The 19842-nt window shown below is 40.8% G+C and overlaps 1 protein-coding gene across 1 annotated transcript in view; it reads left to right on the forward strand.

The window, feature by feature from the left end:
* Positions 1 to 15148, forward strand: part of LOC126457722 (alpha-amylase-like) — a 41857-nt gene extending 26709 nt beyond the window's left edge. The window contains exons 5-11 of the mRNA XM_050094258.1: positions 416 to 543; positions 631 to 753; positions 2865 to 2986; positions 9803 to 10019; positions 12516 to 12634; positions 12719 to 12874; positions 15021 to 15148. Coding sequence (XP_049950215.1) covers positions 416 to 543; positions 631 to 753; positions 2865 to 2986; positions 9803 to 10019; positions 12516 to 12634; positions 12719 to 12874; positions 15021 to 15035 — 880 coding nt within the window. The 3' untranslated portion in view covers positions 15036 to 15148. The remainder of the gene's footprint in view (positions 1 to 415; positions 544 to 630; positions 754 to 2864; positions 2987 to 9802; positions 10020 to 12515; positions 12635 to 12718; positions 12875 to 15020) is intronic.
* Positions 15149 to 19842: the final 4694 nt, after the last annotated feature.

Here is a 19842-nt window from a genome sequence, read left to right on the forward strand (position 1 = left end):
TTACATTTTTGTCGTCCTGATTATAGCAGAAAGAACAAAAAATGTTCGTTCAAAGGGAAGACAATTCAGTTTCAGCGCCCACAGTTAAGCGAACGAGTTACGAAAAACTAGAAAATGTTATATTTTTTTCTATAATCATATTACGTTTTTTCTACTGTTCCGTTTAACCATCTCCTGTCACTAACTTAGAACTTCATTACTTTCTAATGCTCAATAGATTTTCCCGTAAGAATATATTACTTCTGAAAAACCAGTAGTGGAGTGCCACGTCAAATATTTTGAATGCGTAGTTGTTATATTACAACCGAAGAAATCAGTTTCGCGGTAGGATTTTACTTCTTTAATGGTACGTGAAATATCTACTCGCTCTGGTTACACGTAGTTGGTCAATAAAATATTTGTTACTCCCTTGCAGGATTGATGCAGCGAAGCACATGTGGCCGGACAACCTCGCATTGATCTATGGCGCTTTGAACGATCTCAACAGCAACTACTTTGGTAGCGGCAAGAGGCCACTCATCTTCCAGGAAGTTATTGACCCAGGTGGGTAGATAAGCGTTATTTAAGGCTTTTTTCCTCGGTTTAGCAAAGTGTAATGTTTCGATACTTATCAGTACTCTTACTTTCTAGGAACCGAAGCTGTGAAGAAAACTGAATATATCGGCATGGGAAGAGTGTGTGAATTTACGTATGGATCGTCGCTCTCAAACTGCTTTAGGAGGAACAACCAAATGAAGTGGCTTGTCAACTTTGGTAATTAAGAAAGCGCTAAAATCTCAGTTGTTCAGCAGTTTTTATTAGAACTTCGTAACTTTAGTCTCTGAGAAAGAAACGCGTCCAGACAGTTGAAGATCAATCATTGAAATTTTCTCCTAGTTAGTAAGCGTTTTATCTAAATTAGGTGCAAGTCTTGGGTAAAAAAAAAAAAAAAAAAGTCTCTGAGCACTATGGGACTTAACTGCTGAGGTCATCAGTCCCCTAGAACTTAGAACTACTGAAACCTAACTAACCTAAGGACGTCACACAAATCCATCGCCGAGGCAGGATTCGAACCTGCGACCGTAGCGGCAGCGCGGTTCCAGAGTGTAGCGTCTAGAACCGCTCAGTCACTCCAGCCGGCAAAATCAGTATATTACCGAAAAATAATTTCATCAGTGTGAAAAACACTAAATGAGCTACCATGACGCTGTGAGATACTGAGTTTGATAGTTGGGTGCAGTGAGGCTGAGTAAAAAGACACATTTTAGCATTTTTGAAACTGTTTTTACCCACTGAGCACAAATCTGGAATAGCGTAAAACTTAAGTTTTACAAAAAGGGAGGATACCAGTTTCATGTCACGCAGAAACGATGCAGGAGTGGTTGGAGTCAGGAAAACAAATATATTTATACTGAGTGCTCTGGATTATAGCGTTAAGCTACCTGACGGCCCAGCATAAAGGTCATGTTAACCTGCCATATAACGTAGTACGGTGATATTACGAGAAAAGTAGCTCGTCTCGATTAGGCACTGAGCAACATTTATTTCGTATTACCACAAATCAGACGCAATTATAATTAAATTTTGATACTGCTGAGGACTCCAATTAAAAACGAATGATTGTAGGATAATGAAACTTTGTGCAAACTTCTGTGAGCACATGCTGAAGAGAATTAACAAATAAAGCGTGCTCCATCACTCCAAAGTGTTCCAAGGCCAAATGTCGTCTACTTCAAGTCCGGGAAAAAACATAAGACCAAAGTCTACTCGAACGTCCGCATCACGTGACAACAGTTGATGATGAATGTGAAACTTGTACGGTCACCAGTTTGCAATTGTTCGCAGTACTTTTCGAACGTTGGACCATGGAACGTCCAGCTGTCGTGACACAGCTAGTGCACTGCTTGGAGATGGCTCATTGCGTCCAGCATTCTCGGCCGTGGCAACACTAATTTCTTCAACACTGTGTGGCGCAATTGGCCGTCGGCCTCTCCCACGAGCAATTCCCAAATTGCCAGTTAATTCGAAGTACCGAACCGTGTTCTTCCACCTAATTGAGGAGAGAGGACTTCTGCGTTTTCCTTTAATACGTCAGTACTCACGAAGAGAATCAGCACTGATGATACTGCTTTCCGAACAAAGCCCTGCTGACCCTGCGCAGACGCATGTTGACCGTCTGCAACTGCAATGCACACTGATGCTCGTGTTTCATTACTACGCCATACCAGTGGCGGTACCTCACGGCAAGTCATGCCACTACCATCACTAACAATGCAATTCATGCAGCGCTCAGTCTGAACATCATTCATACAAAGTTGGCTACCCATGCGGTAATTAGTTTTCCGTTTGCAATGGCTCAAGTAGCGGAAGTTTAACTAAACCATTCTATTTACATTGCATAGCTAACTGCATGATAAATATTAAAGTTGTATCCTAATTTATCTGAAAGTTTAAAAAGATGAAATAGATCTTCATTGTGTTTTCCTACACTCTCTGCATTTAGAGTCCGTGCATAGCACCTACAGTACAGTTGTATCCCTACAAGAAATAATCACTCTTGATGCCAAAAATATTTTTTTTAACTATTTTACTCTAATGGTAACCCGTTCAGTCTTGATTGCTCGTTCGACAAATGTGTCTCTTGACATACGTTCTTGCTGCACTTTGCTTCTCTACACACACCTAAGTAACATGTAATGCTATGATGATGAGCGTCAAGACTGAAACCGGTACTGTTGAAATTAATATTTGAAAAAGTATTTCGTCTATCAAGACTTGTTACCTCTTGTTAATTTCGTGTAGACCTTTACGCTTCCAATAATGTTGTCTAAAATCATTAGTTCATTCTCTGTCTGATTGTTGAAAGAGGAGTATACATATTTCAGGTGAGGAATGGGGCATGGTCAACGGGAACAACGCACTGGTTTTCATTGACAACCACGACAACCAGAGGGGCCACGGAGGCGGTGGTAACGTCCTTACTTTCCAGGAGCCGAAGCTTTACAAGGTAAGACATTCCGCTCACTCCTAACTGAACTTTCTTCGGTATTATCGCTGTGATCTTTCAATGTGTCTAACTGTTCATAAGTTTGCTTGCATCTGATTAAAATCGCGTACGGCTGGTGGCACCTTATAATAACTTCTCTGTAATTGTTGCAATCCCGATCTCTGTTTTACCTTAAGTGATTTCGTGCAAAAGCTCATTCTTTCGCAAAAGTGGACATCGCTGACTGATTTAGTAAAGCCTTCTGTTCCATTATACAGGGTGATTCAAAAAGAATACCACAACTTTAGGAATTTAAAACTCTGCAACGACAAAAGGCAGAGCTAAGCACTATCTGTCGGCGAATTAAGGGAGCTATAAAGTTTCATTTAGTTGTACATTTGTTCGCCATTTCAGCCAATAAAGTTTTTGGTCCCTTTTTCTTCGAAGGTGCTACTGTAACTGGACTACAGTATCTGGAGATGTTAGAGAATTGGCTGTTCCCTTAGCTCGAACAAGAAGCACAACAATTCATATTTCAGCAGGGTGGAGCGCCACCACATTGGCACTTATCTGTCCGTAACTACCTGAACGTCAACTACCCGAGGCGATGGATCGGCCGCCAGGCAGCCCGTGACAGAGCACGTCATCACTGGCCTCCAAGAAGCCCTGATCTTACCCCCTGCGATTTTTTCTTATGGGGGTATGTTAAGGATATGGTGTTTCGGCCACCTCTCCCACCCACCATTTCTGATTTGAAACGAGAAATAACAGCAGCTATCCAAACTGTTACGCCTGATATGCTACAGAGAGTGTGGAACGAGTTGGAGTATCGGGTTGATATTGTTCGTGTGTCTGGAGGGGGCCATATTGAACATCTCTGAACTTGTTTTTGAGTGAAAAAAAAACCTTTTTAAATACTCTTTGTAATGATGTATAACAGAAGGTTATATTATGTTTCTTTCATTAAATACACATTTTTAAAGTTGTGGTATTCTTTTTGAATCACCCTGTATTTAACACTTTCAAAATAGTGTGACGTATAGAACTAGGAATGTGTTTCCATGCGTGTGTGAGGCACTGATACATAATTCGACTGAAGTCATAACTGGCTTTTGGAGCAGGGTTGATTTGTTCAACTAGTACCATAGATTACGACCAACCGATTACTTCGGTTTTATTGGTGGTTAATTAGACGAATGATCACGACTCGGGATCTACAGTTGCTGAAAAATTCTATTTGCACATCTACATATACACTTTTCAGTCATATTAATGTCACCACCTGTCAAAAGTCTGAATAACCACATTTTGCAGCACGGATCGCTGCGACACAAAAAGGATGGGAGTCAATAAGGTTGTGGGAGGTAACCACAGGGATGTGGAGTCGTGGCCAGCTGCGCTATGTTTCTCCGTTGAGGATCAATGGCTCCAACATCCCGATAGAGGTAGTTCACAGATTCTCCATTGGGTTTAAATCCGGGGAGTTTGGTCGCCAGGAGAGTTCAGTAAAATCATCTCGGTGCTCTTCGAACCACGCACATGCAATGCGAGTTGTGTGACACTTTTCGTTGTCCTGCTGCTACATACCACAGAGCCGAAGAAAAAAGAACTCCATGTAAGGATGTCCATGGTCTCCTACAACAGATGCATACTTGTGTTGATCCATTGTGCCTTCTAGAATATATTGCCCAGAGAATGCCACTAAAGCATTCCCCAGACCATACCGTTCTTTCCTCCGGACTGCACGGTGCCGACGGTTGTCGCAGGGTGTTTGCATGCAGTTTCACGACGTACACACTATCCGTCTGATGAAGCAAAAAACGAGAATCATCTGTAAAAGCCACCTGCCGCCATTCAGTCGTTGTCCTGTTGCTGTACTGCAGTGTAAATTTCAGCCTTCGTCGCTAATGAAAAACATTCAGTATGGATGTCTGAACCAGGCGCTTGCAGTAGAGACCCATACGCAGCAACGCTCGCTGAATGCTCGTTAAGGGACACCGTTGCTAGTTCCTTGCTTCACATTGGTGGTACTGCTCGACAGTTGCACATCTATTCGCCCATACACATCTACTAAGCCATCGTTCATCCCATTATATGTGGCCGGTATTGTCTCGGTGCCGGTTTTGGGTAGGTAACAGTTTACAAACTTAACAGCTTCGGAAGTTCTTTCATCCTCGGCCCGAAAGCCAATTATCATGAACTTTTGGAAGTCAGATAAATAGCTCCGTTTCCGAGTGACAACTGTATTATTTCCCGCATCCCCCAGAGACGTCTTATATACCCTCCACTGCTAGTGCTACAACTTGCTGTCTGTGTGTGGTTATTGCACGTTGACGTCGAACATAGACAGTGGTCACATTAACGTGACTGGATCTTGTATAATCTTCAAGCCGCTTCACGGTGTGTGGCAGATGATACTTCCGATACCTCACGTAGGCGCTTCCCTACATTGTTCGCAAGTGGTGTTCAATTGAAGACAAGCACGGAAAAACGGGCTAACCCTGAAACGAGGGCCGGCCGCTGTGGCCGAGCGGTTCTAGGCGCTTCAGTCCGGAAACGCGCTGCTGCTGCAGTGCAGGTTCGAATCCTAGCTCGGGCATGGATGTGTGTGATGTTCGTAGGACAGCTTGGTTTAAGTAGTTCTAAGTCTAGGGGACTGATGACCTCAGATGTTAAGTCCCGTAGTGCTTAGAGCCATTTGAACCATATGAACCCTGAAACGTAAAAGCTCTGTTACTGGGTACGGGAACTATCAAAATTGACATTGGTCTCACCCGTAAATATCCTAATGTGCTTTTTAGGGGGTAGACTAATGTCAATTTCGATAGTTCCCGTTCCCAGCGACAGATAGCAACACTTATCTCTGAGATTTTACATTAGAGTGTTAGCCAGGTTTTCCGCACAATCCCCAATTACTCTTTGATCTCTAGTTTCCCTGATTTTCTTGTCCTCTCGGGAGACACATGTGGAAGGAAGTAACATCTTGCATGACTCTTCCTTGAATGCACGATCTTGAAATTTCAACAGCAAACCATTTCGCGATACACAATACCTCTCATGAAGCGCCTCTCACCGGAGTCTGATGAGCATCTCCGTAACTCCTGCCCGCTTTTTAAACAAGTGAGGAAATGTGACACTTTGTGCGTATCTCCTCTAACTCATCCCTGAATCCGACGTTGTGTGCATCCCAGACTGATGAGCAGAGCTCAATAATCGTTCCTAGATTGAGGAATTGGTGCAAAAACCAGATAAGTCACGTTTACACACTTTCGAGTAAAGCACGAAAAAACTGTTCACAAATTGGAAAACGTGTATTAATCGGTCTTGCCTTTTCCCAACCTTTATTGAGGCCAGCAACACACCGTAATAGCTTATTAAATAACCAAACAAAGACTATAAAAAACAGTGTCGGTCACAAAACGCTTTGTTGCTAATGATACACCTCGCACGTTTGCCGCATTTCAGATTATCATGAGGTAATAACGAAACAATTTTTGTTACATGAATGTATGCGAATGTATCTGATACTGACACTCAGTGATATTAAGCTAACGGTGCGGTATAAAAATTATTATACAGTGAAAGCCGCATTAGTCAGTCGATGCAGGCCTCAGTAACATAAGGTTAAAACGAAATACGAAATAGTCAAGACTGGGCCAGGAAGACGTCCAGGAAAGTTATACTAAAACGTTAATAATGTCAATTATTCTTGGAATAAACATTAAATCCTCTTGAGCTAAGGAAGCATAAAAAATGAACGTAAACTCTCACCGAGCTTAAGTGGAAAGTGATGCAAAGACGGGAATCATTTATCGAATTAAAAAAAAAAAAAAAAGATTTTCTCTCGCTTTTTCACCAAACACCTAAGTTATTTGAATATGATGTGTAAAAACAATAAATATAATGAGGGATCTGAGAGTTACAGAAAATGGATTCCGTAATAAGAGTCATACGCGTCGAAAGATTATAAGTTCATAGCGCTTTCCCTTCTGATGAACCATACGTGGCATTCGTAACAGTTCTCTCACATTCGACCTTACGATTAAATTACGTGTCTGATGTCAGCACATACTTGATGGCCAACCTCATGGCGCCTTTATATTTATCATATTTATCTAGCAGAGGAAATTTATAGCTTTTCCTCACGATAAGACGATGTGATTGAGGATTTCTGAATGACAAAATATAATAAGTTTTGGTAATGACGCCGTACAGCGAACGACATGCTTTTGTGAAGTGGACTACTCAAAGAAACTGTACTTTGGGACGGTAAACACCAGCACTCTTAATATTAGACCGAAACAGCTGTTTTGGGCGGCAGAAGAACTTGAAAAATACATTTTGTGTAATATCGACCACAGTGAACTTCTTCCATGCAAATCACATTCCAGAATCCGACTACTGTTTGGTGCACTAACTAAGCAAGCCCTGGACATGTCTGGTTCTTGCTCCAAACACTCGACGTCGACAAGTCCATTCACTGTGTTATTCTGAATTGGTCGTTTTGATAGCTCTCCTTCTTGCACCACACCATAGAGAAATTTTCAAACGAAAATTTGGCCGAAACTGGTATATCTCGTAATTCCAACAACGTCTTCTCACAATCGTGACGGGCTGGCAGAACACCATGCGTCGAATAGCGACGTCAAAATATGTACGTACGGGAAACATCTACATACGTATTAGAAGATTACATGTTAATTACCGTACTCTTACTTTAAATATGCACAATAAGGAAAGGTGACCTGGGTACTAGAGGGAATGACATTAGGTGGGTTGTAAAGAGAGGACGAATGTAAATGGCGGCATTACGTCTTCCCACATTTCGCCATTTAACCATACAAGAGAATATTGACCATAATCTTTGAACACGATACGCTCACTGGTCAATGCCGTTGTTACTGTACTCCTTCCCCATGGGCATTATTTCCTGAGAGAATTCTGCCGTAAAAGCATTTTTATGGATGACTGTGTCCGACAGCGCAGTTGGAGGATATACCGTGAATGCATTGGCCGTCCAGTTCCACCGACTTAAATCCTCGAGCACTTGTGGGATGTGTTGGGGTGACACACTACACGTACCAACGACCGCGCAATAGATGTCAACCACTCTAATGGGGAAATGGAACGTGCTTCCACAAAAGCAACAGAAGGCCAGCATGGCAGCACTTTGCAGAATACGCATTGCTGTCCATCGTGATCACATATCTAGAAATAAAAATATCGAGAAACTTAACGTCATGAAATCAAAGTCGTTTAACTAATTGTGCTACATTGGAAGCAAAACAACTATGTAGGAAGAGCAAGAAGGACGTAAAGCAGATTAGCACAGGCATAAAGGGCGATCCAGGTCAAGAGAAGTCTGCTAGTATCAAATATTGACCTTAATTTGAGGAAGAAGTTTTTGAGAATGTACGTATACAATACAGAATTGTATGGTACAGTATCATGAACAGAGGAAAAACCAGAACAGAAGACAGTAGAGGCATTCGAGAAGTGGTGCTGCAGAAAAATGTTGAAAATTAAGTGCACTGATAAGAAATGACGAGGTTCTTCGCAGAATCAGCAAGGCGAGGAGCACGTAGAAAGCATTGACAAGAAAAAGAGACAGTATGTTAAGATAAGTGTTAAGGCACTAAGGAATAATTCCGTGATACTAGGGGGAGGTGAGGAGGGTAAGAACTGTAGAGAAATACAGAGACTGTAGTATACGCAATATATTACAATTGATACTCTAAGATGAAAAGGTTAGAACAGGAGAGGAATTCGTGTTGGGCTACATGAAACCAGTCTGAAGACTGATGACTCAAAAAAGGATGCTGAAAATACTTGACTTAAAGAAGGGATCTTTTGACAGGACGCGTCCTGAGGAATCAAGCAAGCGTCAGTTTCATAACTGAAGGAAGTATGCGTATGTCTGTGTGAGTCTGTGTGTGTCTGTGTGCGTGTGTGTGGGAGAGGGGCGCTACTAATTACCCGATGGAGGCGAACGCTTCAAATCAGAAAGCACCCTGAATTGTAAATAGACTGCGATAATGTTGAGGTGGAGATGATTGCACAGGATAGACTATCATATAACGAAATAATAAGCAACCAGTTGCATGAAAGAAATTTAATTTCTTTATTGGCACTTGTTGTTTCACTTCTTTACACTGATTTTGTACTGACGCTATGAAGCACATGACCATAGCATTTTGCTGTATGCATCTTATCGTTAACATTTGCAAATAATGAGACAGATATAACCTTCTGAAGAGGAGCACTAAGTGCCCGAAACCGATAAATAAATTAAATTTCCTTTCTGCAACTGGTTGCAGAAAGGATTACAATTGCTGAGGGTCGATAAAATACTATATAGACTAAAATATGAACCTGTATCAAAGCAAGTCTTCGAATTGCAGGCAACAACTGCAATAACAGAAAAGCACCTTACTTATTACGTGCTAGTTTGATGGAATCTAACATTTTTCTCCAACACATATTGCTACATTACCAAAACGAGTAAGCTTATACAGCAATGATCAGTCTCTGCACCCATAAATGAAAACCAAAATAATACTGCCTACTGGAAGAAATGAATTTTAATTTACTATCTAAACGAGAAACTGTGAACCAACGAAGTTCAATCAAAGAAGTGTCTCGAGAAACCACGTGTGATTTCTGCTATGGCCTGTAATATTGTTTTGAGCTCATATTTCGATCGATTGTTTCTCCGGATTCTCATTGTTATTAATTTCACTGGGCCCAATCCATTTCAAGTGTATACAGAGTAAAATGAAACTTCTCAATTGGTCTGTGCATACTTTGTTATTTATAGTGCTTTCTCTCCTTTTTTAGATGGCCGTCGCATTTATGCTGGCATGGCCTTTCGGCTACCCGCGAGTGATGTCCAGCTACGAATTCAGCAGCTCCGACGACGGACCTCCACAGGACAGCAGCAACAACATCATCTCTCCCACCATCAACTCTGATGACTCCTGCGCGAGACCGTGGGTGTGCGAACACCGCTGGAGGCAGATCTACAACATGGTCGGCTTCAGGAACGTTGCTGGAAGTGAGTGAAACTTTCTTTACGACTGAAAATAGGTTTATTCTGTCTGCTTAAATTCCTGAAAATGGTAGTCGAGGATGCTAAGACTTGACCATGAACCCAAGGGTACATCTTACAGTCGAATAAAAGTTGAGAAGAAACGGGCTTCTTTAGAGAGCCATTGGTAAGTGTAGTGACTCTCGAAATTAAGAGTCACCAAACGGAAGTACAGTGATATCTGGCTCTGCTATTTCTTGTAACTGGCGTCAGAGCTATTTACCTACTCTCCCATTAAACTCTCAGTTCTGAATACAAAAGTGACTGTGAAATGTATTGGTTCTGAAGCCAGGTATTTGTGTTGACTCCTTTATTACTGGTTGCTTCAGTAAAGCAACATAATCTGGATTGTTTTTTCTCTCCATCCACCTCCCCATATAAGTGGTCATCATGTCTGGCTACTATGCGGAGGAGCCAGGTCTGATTCTTGGTGCTAAGAAGGATTTTTCCTTAGTGGTAGGACTGGCACTGGATGCACTCAGCCTCGTGAAGCCAATGAAGGACCTAGCTGAGTGAGAACTAACGGCTTCAGGGGCAAGAAAGCCGACAAGTGGCGGAAGATGGGTGTCCTGACTACACCTCCCTCCATGGTGCATCCAGTAACGCCTTTGACGGATGACACGGCGGTCGGTCGGTACCAATTTTCCTGTCAGGGCCGGCATTGTTTTGCTTTGCTTGTCTCTCCATTGAGTCTATTTTTCAGTAAAATGAACTACACAATTTATATTCAGTCACAATTATATTATAGACACATCGGCCGAAAAATTTATGTTAGCTAGAGTCTATAGCATTTGAGACAGCGCTGGAATGCCACTCTCTTGTACTGCAGAGCGTCCTTGCAGGTATAGCTTGCCGTTGCCTTCCTCCGAGTTATGGTTGTTTATCACATTCTGAAGTCCCAATGATGTCCATTTGTATTAGCATAGATGTATACGGAAATGAAGGCGAGGATGAAACCAGTGACTTCATTAGGGTTATTCCATGAAAAGGTGCTGTTGAATTAATGTCCCCCTCCAACAAGTGTACCTCCGTCTCACTGGCCACTAGGAATCGAACATGCTACATAGTGGTCGAGCGACCTTTCCTGTGGTAATGGGTTCCTCGTCTGCAACGAGAAATTTATTATGTCTGGTTCGTAATTCCATCAAATTTTTCGCTGTGTCTGCTATTAATTACAGGTAAATCTCATTTCCTGAACTTTGATACTTTTTCTAAAGGCATTCACTTAACTCTGTGTATCTCTCTGTGAGTTTGTGAGGTTTAGATGTCAAATATAGGTTGAAATTTCTCATATTGAGAAGTGAAAGCAGAAATCTGTTTTACTTGGTAAAAGACTTTTTAAAGTCTAGGTCGCCTGAATATTTCTTTATTTTCAGCAACAGGTTTCAACAGACTTCGCTTTGATCTTCAGGTGCCATATACATCATCTAAGGTGGATCGTCACTGAATGGATGTCAAGCTACCGTAAACAGTTGTGCTGCTGTACATTTGTATGTTGTGACATTTATGACGTAACTATCACATGTGAGCGCTACATATAGGGACATGGCCATGTGCACTAGGTACCTTTTGACTGTAAATGTTTCATTTCCGACAAAGTTTTGTACAATGTGCTATCTTTTGTCTACTAACATGACAACTTACTGCGAGGTCCCAGCTCAGGATGAACACATTTTGAAACAAAATATTTAAGACCTGAAGATGACAGCAAAGTCTTTCGAAACCGGTTGTCGAAAACCAAGAAATATTTATGCGGTCTTGTCTTTAGAAAGTTATTTATCAAAGATAGGTGACTCAAAGTTCTGCTGGCTTCCCTTTTTTTCTGTCATCTGTGCCCCTATTCGTAACCCGAATATTGTCAGAGGTATTTATTCTGACTAGTTTTGTTCTACTAATAAAAACATCATCTTTTTACGGAAGTACCACGTGCACATATTTTGTGTTCATTAAAGTGAGTGTCGTATCAAGTGAATGATTTTGTCAGCACGTTAATCCTCAACAGATGGAATTTAAAAATATGTTAAGGACGTGGTTATTATTTTTTGATCATTTTGTTCTTCATGAAACATATTTGTTTCAGTATACGATCACTTCTTTGATAACAAATTCTGTAATATTTTTGATTAAGTTATTATTATTCAGTTCGTGATGTGCAAACATAATGCACTGAACTGCTGTTATGGTTATTCAAAAATTTTAGACAGCTGTAAGTCCACATTATATCATGAAAGTTTTCAAAGCCGTACAGATGTTTAATCGATTTTAAATAATTTTATTGCTAATACTATTTTACCTAACCTTTCTCACATTTACATCATTATCACACCATGTTCCGTTGATATGGATGATCAGTGATATATGTGTCGTTTAACTCCACTCACATTCACAACAAATTTCCCACCAAATCTACATCACTTATATGCCAGTTGTCATACAAGCTAATTACTATAATGACGTCCACAGCCACCGCCATGGCCAACTGGTGGGACAATGGCAACTACCAGATCGCCTTCTCGAGAGGAAACGTTGGTTTCATCGCGATCAACAACGAAGCTAGCGCCGATCTGAAGCAGACCTTACAGGTGAGTTCTACATTTCCCTTGTAGTGTTTTGAGACTGCAATACGCAAAAGGAAAACAAGGATTACGTAAGTTCTCTTTCGGCAGACTGGTCTACCAGGTGGCACGTACTGTGACGTTATTTCTGGTAACGTGAACGGCAACAGCTGCACCGGCTCCACCATCACTGTCAACAGCGACGGCACGGCCTACATCGAGATCCTCACGTCTGCCGATGACGGCATGGTCGCTATTCACACCGGGGTAAGTGCGACAACCTGCAGCGGACAAATTCCAAATCATATGCGGACCAAGTAAACTTCACCGGTAAAATTTATGGAACCCATAAGGTGAAAACACGTCTTACAGAGATGTGTTGAGGCACATAAATTTGAAGGCTTTCATGACCAGATGACATAGCTGTTGGTAAACCTTTCGGGATGTGAGGTCGTGGTCCAAGAAACTTTTCTGTTCCTGAAGTTTCGTCCAGGATTGCGCTGGACATCCTCAGAGGCGCTCCTCCGCTGAATCTTGCCAACTCTGAGGATGTCCAGCGCACTCATGGACGAAACGTCAGGAACAGAAGAGTTTCTTGGACCATGACCTCACATTCCGATAGCCGAGCGGTCTCAGGCGCTACAGTCATGGACTGTGCGGCTGGTCGCGGCGGAGGTTCGAGTCCTCCCTCGGGTATGGGAGTGTGTGTTTGTCCTTGGAATACTTTAGGTTAAGTAGTGTGTAAGCTTAGGGACTGATGACCATAACAGTTAAGTCCCATAAGATTTCACACGCGTTTGAACATTTTTTTGTTCACATCCCGAAAGATTTACCAGCAGCTATGCACATAAATTTACCTACATTTTCAACATTTCTTCTTTAATTATTTGGGTGATATGTAAGCAAAAGAAATATGTTTGCTAAAAGACCTCAGCCTTAATTAACGCTGCTGCTGCTTTTTTTTGTTAAGTATCAATTGCATAAGCCACCAAAGTAGCACAATAGTTCATAGTAGTCGTGTATTTGCTTCCATCATATTCTTTGTTACATTCCATGTATCTCTATAACGCTTCTTCATACACGGTGTTTTATTTCTGATTTAAGCGGAGATACTCGTCTACCAACATCATTAATTACTGATGCTGTCATGTTTCTACTTTTCAAGACAAATGTTGGTATTAAATCTGTATATAAAGTCTATGTAGTACCCGTGGAATTCAAAATTGTCTGAATACTACAATCAGAAAAATAATATTTAAGTAAGAAAAAGAAGCCGAGTTATAGCTTGTTGGTAGAAGGCACAAAAATCACGATCAACTAACTATGGTCATGTTTAAATATATGTTGTTTATCTTACAGGGCAGGTTCGGAGCTTTCGGGCCCTCCCATAGATCCTCTTTAGAAATGCCGTTCACGTCTAATATTACACTGTACACAGACAAGATTGGTCATTAATGTCAGCGAAATAAACACTCAAATAATAGTAATTATTTTAGACAATGAAATAAAATGTAACGTAGCCTGTGGCGATGGAAAGCTGATCGTATAAAGGTAAAACATGTTATTGGTATTCCGTTATGAAAATGGCAAACAGTCAGTAGACGTTGTCGCTGGCGAAGAAACAGAGCCACCTAAGGGGAGAAACCGTGGCTTGTAATCCGTTAAAGATATTGTCGACAAATATTATACATTTTCTCTCTATCTAAAAAACTTAAAGAATACAAACGGTTCAACAAATTCTAAAGCTGCTTCTAAATGAATGTAATGTGTAAAGTAAATAATTAATATTACCATTATGTGTGAGAACACTTAAAATACTTTATAAAATGATATGGCGACCGAAACAGATTACAGATCACCTTAATTTTATGCGATATAGGCTGTTATAATAGTCGGATTTCAGCGTGGACACTTAATGAACTTACAATGAAAAGGTACTAGAACAATCAATAACGCGTTAGAAAGAAAAATCTATATCAGTACTGCTGATAATAAATTACCAACGGAAAACCCTTCCAGAAGCGATTGTTGGTGCATTAATGGAACTCTCGTAAAACCTATAACAACGGTGCAGTACAAGTACATGTGGGTTATGAAAAAGCCACAGTTTGTTTCATTGTAACCACGTAAAATGTACGTAACACAGCTTCCAAGCTCGTAAGTTGCAGTCATTTAACCAATCACATAACGGAGTTTAGAGCTGTTAGATCATTCCCGTTTGATGGAAAATAAGTAGGCCGCCCTGTGGATAAGTTACACTTGCCGGTTTCACACATAACTGGAGATTTTTGGATATTATGCATGACACAAAGTTTATTAGGCGTTGTAAATAATTTATTTACGTATGCAAAATAATTATTTAATATATTTTGGTAACATTTTATAAAACTAATAAATATTTTCCTCTTTACAGGCGAAGATCGGTTGAGCACAGTTGTATACTGGGGACTTCAAAAATCAGCACCACCAATGACATCACTCTATCTTCTGGATTCATTCCATCTCTTTTTGATAAATGTTGTGAATCTTCGTTGTGAAAAATGATGGCAAATAGACAACTCTGTAATGAACAGTTTTTCTATTTTCAAACTATCCAAATTAAAGTTTCTTACCACCAATCATTTTAATTTCTATTTCTCCTTACATGTTTGTCAGTGGTCATTTACCTAAATACTGAATAATGCAGATCGGGTTTTGAAAGCTTGAAACTGCAGTCTTGGAAACACATGTAATACTTCCCCTTGTTGGCAGCGATATGGGACCTGTGACGGTGTTAAATATCTACGTTCACTTACTATCTACGTTCACTTACCCAAATTCACAGTTAAGCAAGAATATGATCGATTCACCAACCACCATCAGCAAATTCATTTCTTGAAACAAAAATCAATATTTAGTTTCTTCGTTAATACGGCTTACCTCTTATTTACAGTAGTCAATAGGTAATTGCAAAGATCTTAATATTACCGTCTGTTCCACTGCAGTCGTATCGGTGTAGTTGAGTACCTAACAATGTTCAAAATGTTATACAATAATCCTTATCTCTTTAAAATAAAAAGGTAAATCTGGACAACATACTGTTGTGTACATAGTTCCGCGTAGTCAGCGCGTACACAACTTTCCCACTAGAGCGCGCCCCGCTAAGCATAATAGCGCAGGCGCAGCGCTCATCCGTCTCCGCACTATGAGATGGCACTGCCATAGAGACAGGCCAAATTCTGCTTCCGCCGATCCGCGTATTAATATGTAACGCAGCCAATGAGATTGCTGCTAACGTAGAACCTTTTCTCCTCGCGGATTACACTCGCGCAGTGATGCATGAACGCGCGAGGTATTATAACGAGTGTACAGACCTCCGATTAGTCAGTCAGCATTTGTCTGCACCAGTCTGTACCAGTCTGCATTAGTGTACCAGTCTATAGTCAAGTTTCAGTCTGCGCCTAGTCAGATTACCATATTCCTGTACATAGCCATGAAGATAAATGTATAGACACTTTTGTCAAGTATCAGAGATATGTGAGAATAAGATTAACATACCAATACTAAGGGAACTTCAGATTGTCAATTTTAAATAGCATCCAGAACCAAGTTAAGTAATTTTTATGCTTGTTATTATTTTAATACATGTGTGTGAAAATTAATCAAGTTCTGTTTAAAGTTGGTCACCGTCAATCTGCTACTCTAAGCGTGCAGGTGGCATTTCTATCGTCTGACCTAACGGCAGAAGATAAACACGCCATGATAAGACACATTGCTGACACTCGCCTACTTCGTTAGAGCGACAAGTCAAATAATCTGTTGGTGTGTGTACTGAAGGTCTTACAGTACGCACACCACACATACATACTGCCAAAAAATAGAAACATTACAACACAGTTAAAAGAAAGTTATCTTTTATGTCTTTCGCTCTATCATTTGCAGTTTGCGTTAACACTAATGAAGTAGAATTTGTCACTGAAGACCTTAGGATTTTATCAAAAGACTGTTGCATATAACACACAGTTTCGAGTTCGAAATCCAGAAGGACACGACCCTGGTCACTTAGATTTCTTTTGAATTTTTCCTTTTAAAAATTGCACAAATAATCTATTGAAGTCAGGTAGGAGAACAAACCGCTATGAATGATATGAATTCATGAGAAAGAAAATATTTTGAGCAGAAAAGCAGATAACTATGCTTTTTTAAAATATGCGAGAATTTAGTGTTACGAAACCGAGATGACTCAAAAAACAATGAATTCCCTTACGAAGGACGATGATGTACATAATCTATCCTCAAAAATCCCCCATCAGCGAACCAGATTTAAGTTTTTACTGACTCGCCCGCATATCTCATGACAAACGCCGAGATGCTACCTGTGAAAAGTATACTGTCCCAAAACAATTCGACTTTGTGCTCCTTTTCTATCGACTTCATCGTCCTCTGGACGTCAAACAATTTCTTCCTTCCTTTCAAAGTGCAGAGGAAAATAAAGCCTTTCGTCATCGATAACTTTCTCTTTACCTGAGTAAATGGCGAATAATTATCTTGTACTTAAAATTATCTGACTTAGCCTTGACCGTTGTGCAGTAGGAGATCAGGACGGCTTGTACCACGCCACCAATAGCGATATTTTTCTCAGATTTTCCTTGTATCTTACACTTCCGTAAGATGCAGGGGTGGTAAATGGAGGGGAGTGTGGTATTGAGGTAAAGGACGAAAAATAATGGGAGAGGAAACGGAGTGGAAAATGACCTAATTATTCAGATGTATGTGAAACCGTAAGGGCTATGACATAGGCATATGCATCTTCATACACACTCTGAAAATCAGTGTGACATGCTTGGCGGAGTGTACTTAGGATGGTACCACATGTCATGGTTTCCTTCCGTTCCAGTTGCGTATAGAGTGCAGTAAAAAAAAAACTTAAATGTCTGTATGCGTGCTGTAATTAGTCTAATTTTGTCGTCACAAACCCTGCGCTAGCGATACGTATGGGGCTGGAAAACATCTCCAGTTCTTCATATTTTGTTAGAAGGCTTTCGTGGGACAGTCAGAGCCCATCTTCAAGAATCTACAACTTCAGGTTTTCCATTATCTCAGTCACATTCTCCCGCGATCATTCAAATCTGTCACCGCTCGTGCTATCCTTCTTTGCACACTCAAAATGTCTCTGGTTAGTCCTATTTGATATGGGTTCCATACCGCTTCAAAAATATTCTACAGTCTCTCAGTATCCTGGAATCGAGGCGACGTCAGCCGACTGTCTTATAGACAACTGACCATATGTAGCGTAAAATCGAGTTACTTGGGCACGTCATGAACACATACACACACTCACTCACCCACACACACACACACACACACACACACACACACACACACACACACACTAACGCACACACACGCACGCACGCACACATTCCCCGTGCACATGCACTGCGCCCACGTTCACAAATGGTCGTCCATTCAAGTTAAAATGGAAGCAAATGCTGAAATGCATTATTTTGGTGTTCATATAGCTGCTCCGTGCCATGACTTATGCGTTCCCCTTGGTAAGGTTTCAAAAAAAGTTAACAAAAAGCGCGAAGTTAAAATGCCGACAGAACGGTGATATATTGGAATTGATGACCTCGCCCACTGCCCATCGTCAACCCCCCTCCCGCCACCCTCTTCTACTGCGTTTGTCCTTCATCTTCCATCTATGCATACGCCTCTGCCACTGAATTGGTGTATGTTGCTGACATTATTTCACTGTAATAAAAATCAGACCATTCAAATGTAAATTTTTGCAGGAACTTCATCATTGATTACATTCGTATAAATAATATGCTTATCAGCAGTTAAAAGTAGAGCTGTTTTACGTTATGGAATTGGCTCTGTAGCACTTGAAATATGAATTAACGAAATATTTAAAAGTAAACCAGTAAAAGGTATGCTAGATGTTCACAGCAGATTTTCTGTACTAAAACACAGATCCAAAAGGAAAGGAAAGGGCGCTTTGTGGTGTCTACCATACAGTTCAATCATGAAATTTACTTGTCCTTGTACCAGTATACATCACAGGAGGCTGCTCATTGAAATCCACAGAATTGAAGCCGCAGAGAAATGCGTTCAGTATTCTCAATATGACATGTTCATGAGCACATAAGAAAGTATGGCTTTCAAAAGGGTACAGTACGCTGCACAATTTTTAAGAATATGTCTTATAGCACAAATTTGAGGACAGGCAACTATAAATTAGAGGGAACCTATACCATGCCATCGTTGATCGCAAGTGGTTTAATTTCACTGGAGAAGAAACTTTTAATGAATATTTAAGTGATTTCTGAATTCAGTCGTGCGAGACGTGTGAGAAAAGTAACTTGAAGGCGCGCCTTCTCCAGATGAACCCGCTCAGCAAATAAACGACAAAGGCCGGTGTGCCGGCCAGCCTGGATGTGGTTTCTAGGCTGTTACTGAGATTCGACCAGGTGAATACCAGGCTGGTACCCACGTGCCACCTCAGTTACCCCAGCGGCCAATATTTAAAAACGTTGTCACACTTTCATATGGGATAACACTGGACACAGATGGGGTACACAAATTCTGTCCCACGGGACAGGAAGGGCTGGTGACAGGAAGGACATTAGGCCACCATCTACCGCTAAAACTGCCTTGTCCAATAATTGCTGTGCCGACCCCAAGATGATATGGAGTGAGGATCAGAAAATATAAGAAGTTAATAACAGGCTAAGTTTCACAATACCCAACGAAAAAAGGAAAAGAGAGCGCGTCATTTTGTACGGTCCCTAAATCCTCTCATAAAACACATACCACATACCACACACACCCAAACTCACACCCTCACCCACCCATCCACTCACTCACACACAAACACACACACACACACACACACACACATATATATATATATATATATATATATATATATATATATATATATATATATATATATATATACCGGGTGACCAAAAAGTCAGTATAAATTTGAAAACGTAATAAACCACGCAATAATGTAGATAGTGAGATAAAAATTGACACACATGCTTGGAATGACATGGGGTTTTATTAGAACGAAAAAAATGTTCAAAAAATGTCCGACAGATGGCGCTGGACAGCAAAACGTCAGTGACTGCTACCGTCACGGGTGAGCGGTACGTCGATATGTTACAGAATCGCATCATCGCCAGCCTGGCTGTGTGTGTGTGTGTGTGTGTGTGTGTGTGTGTGTGTGTGAGAGAGAGAGAGAGAGA

This window comes from Schistocerca serialis, chromosome 2 (genome assembly GCF_023864345.2).
Source record: "Schistocerca serialis cubense isolate TAMUIC-IGC-003099 chromosome 2, iqSchSeri2.2, whole genome shotgun sequence".
Lineage (NCBI taxonomy): Eukaryota > Metazoa > Arthropoda > Insecta > Orthoptera > Acrididae > Schistocerca > Schistocerca serialis.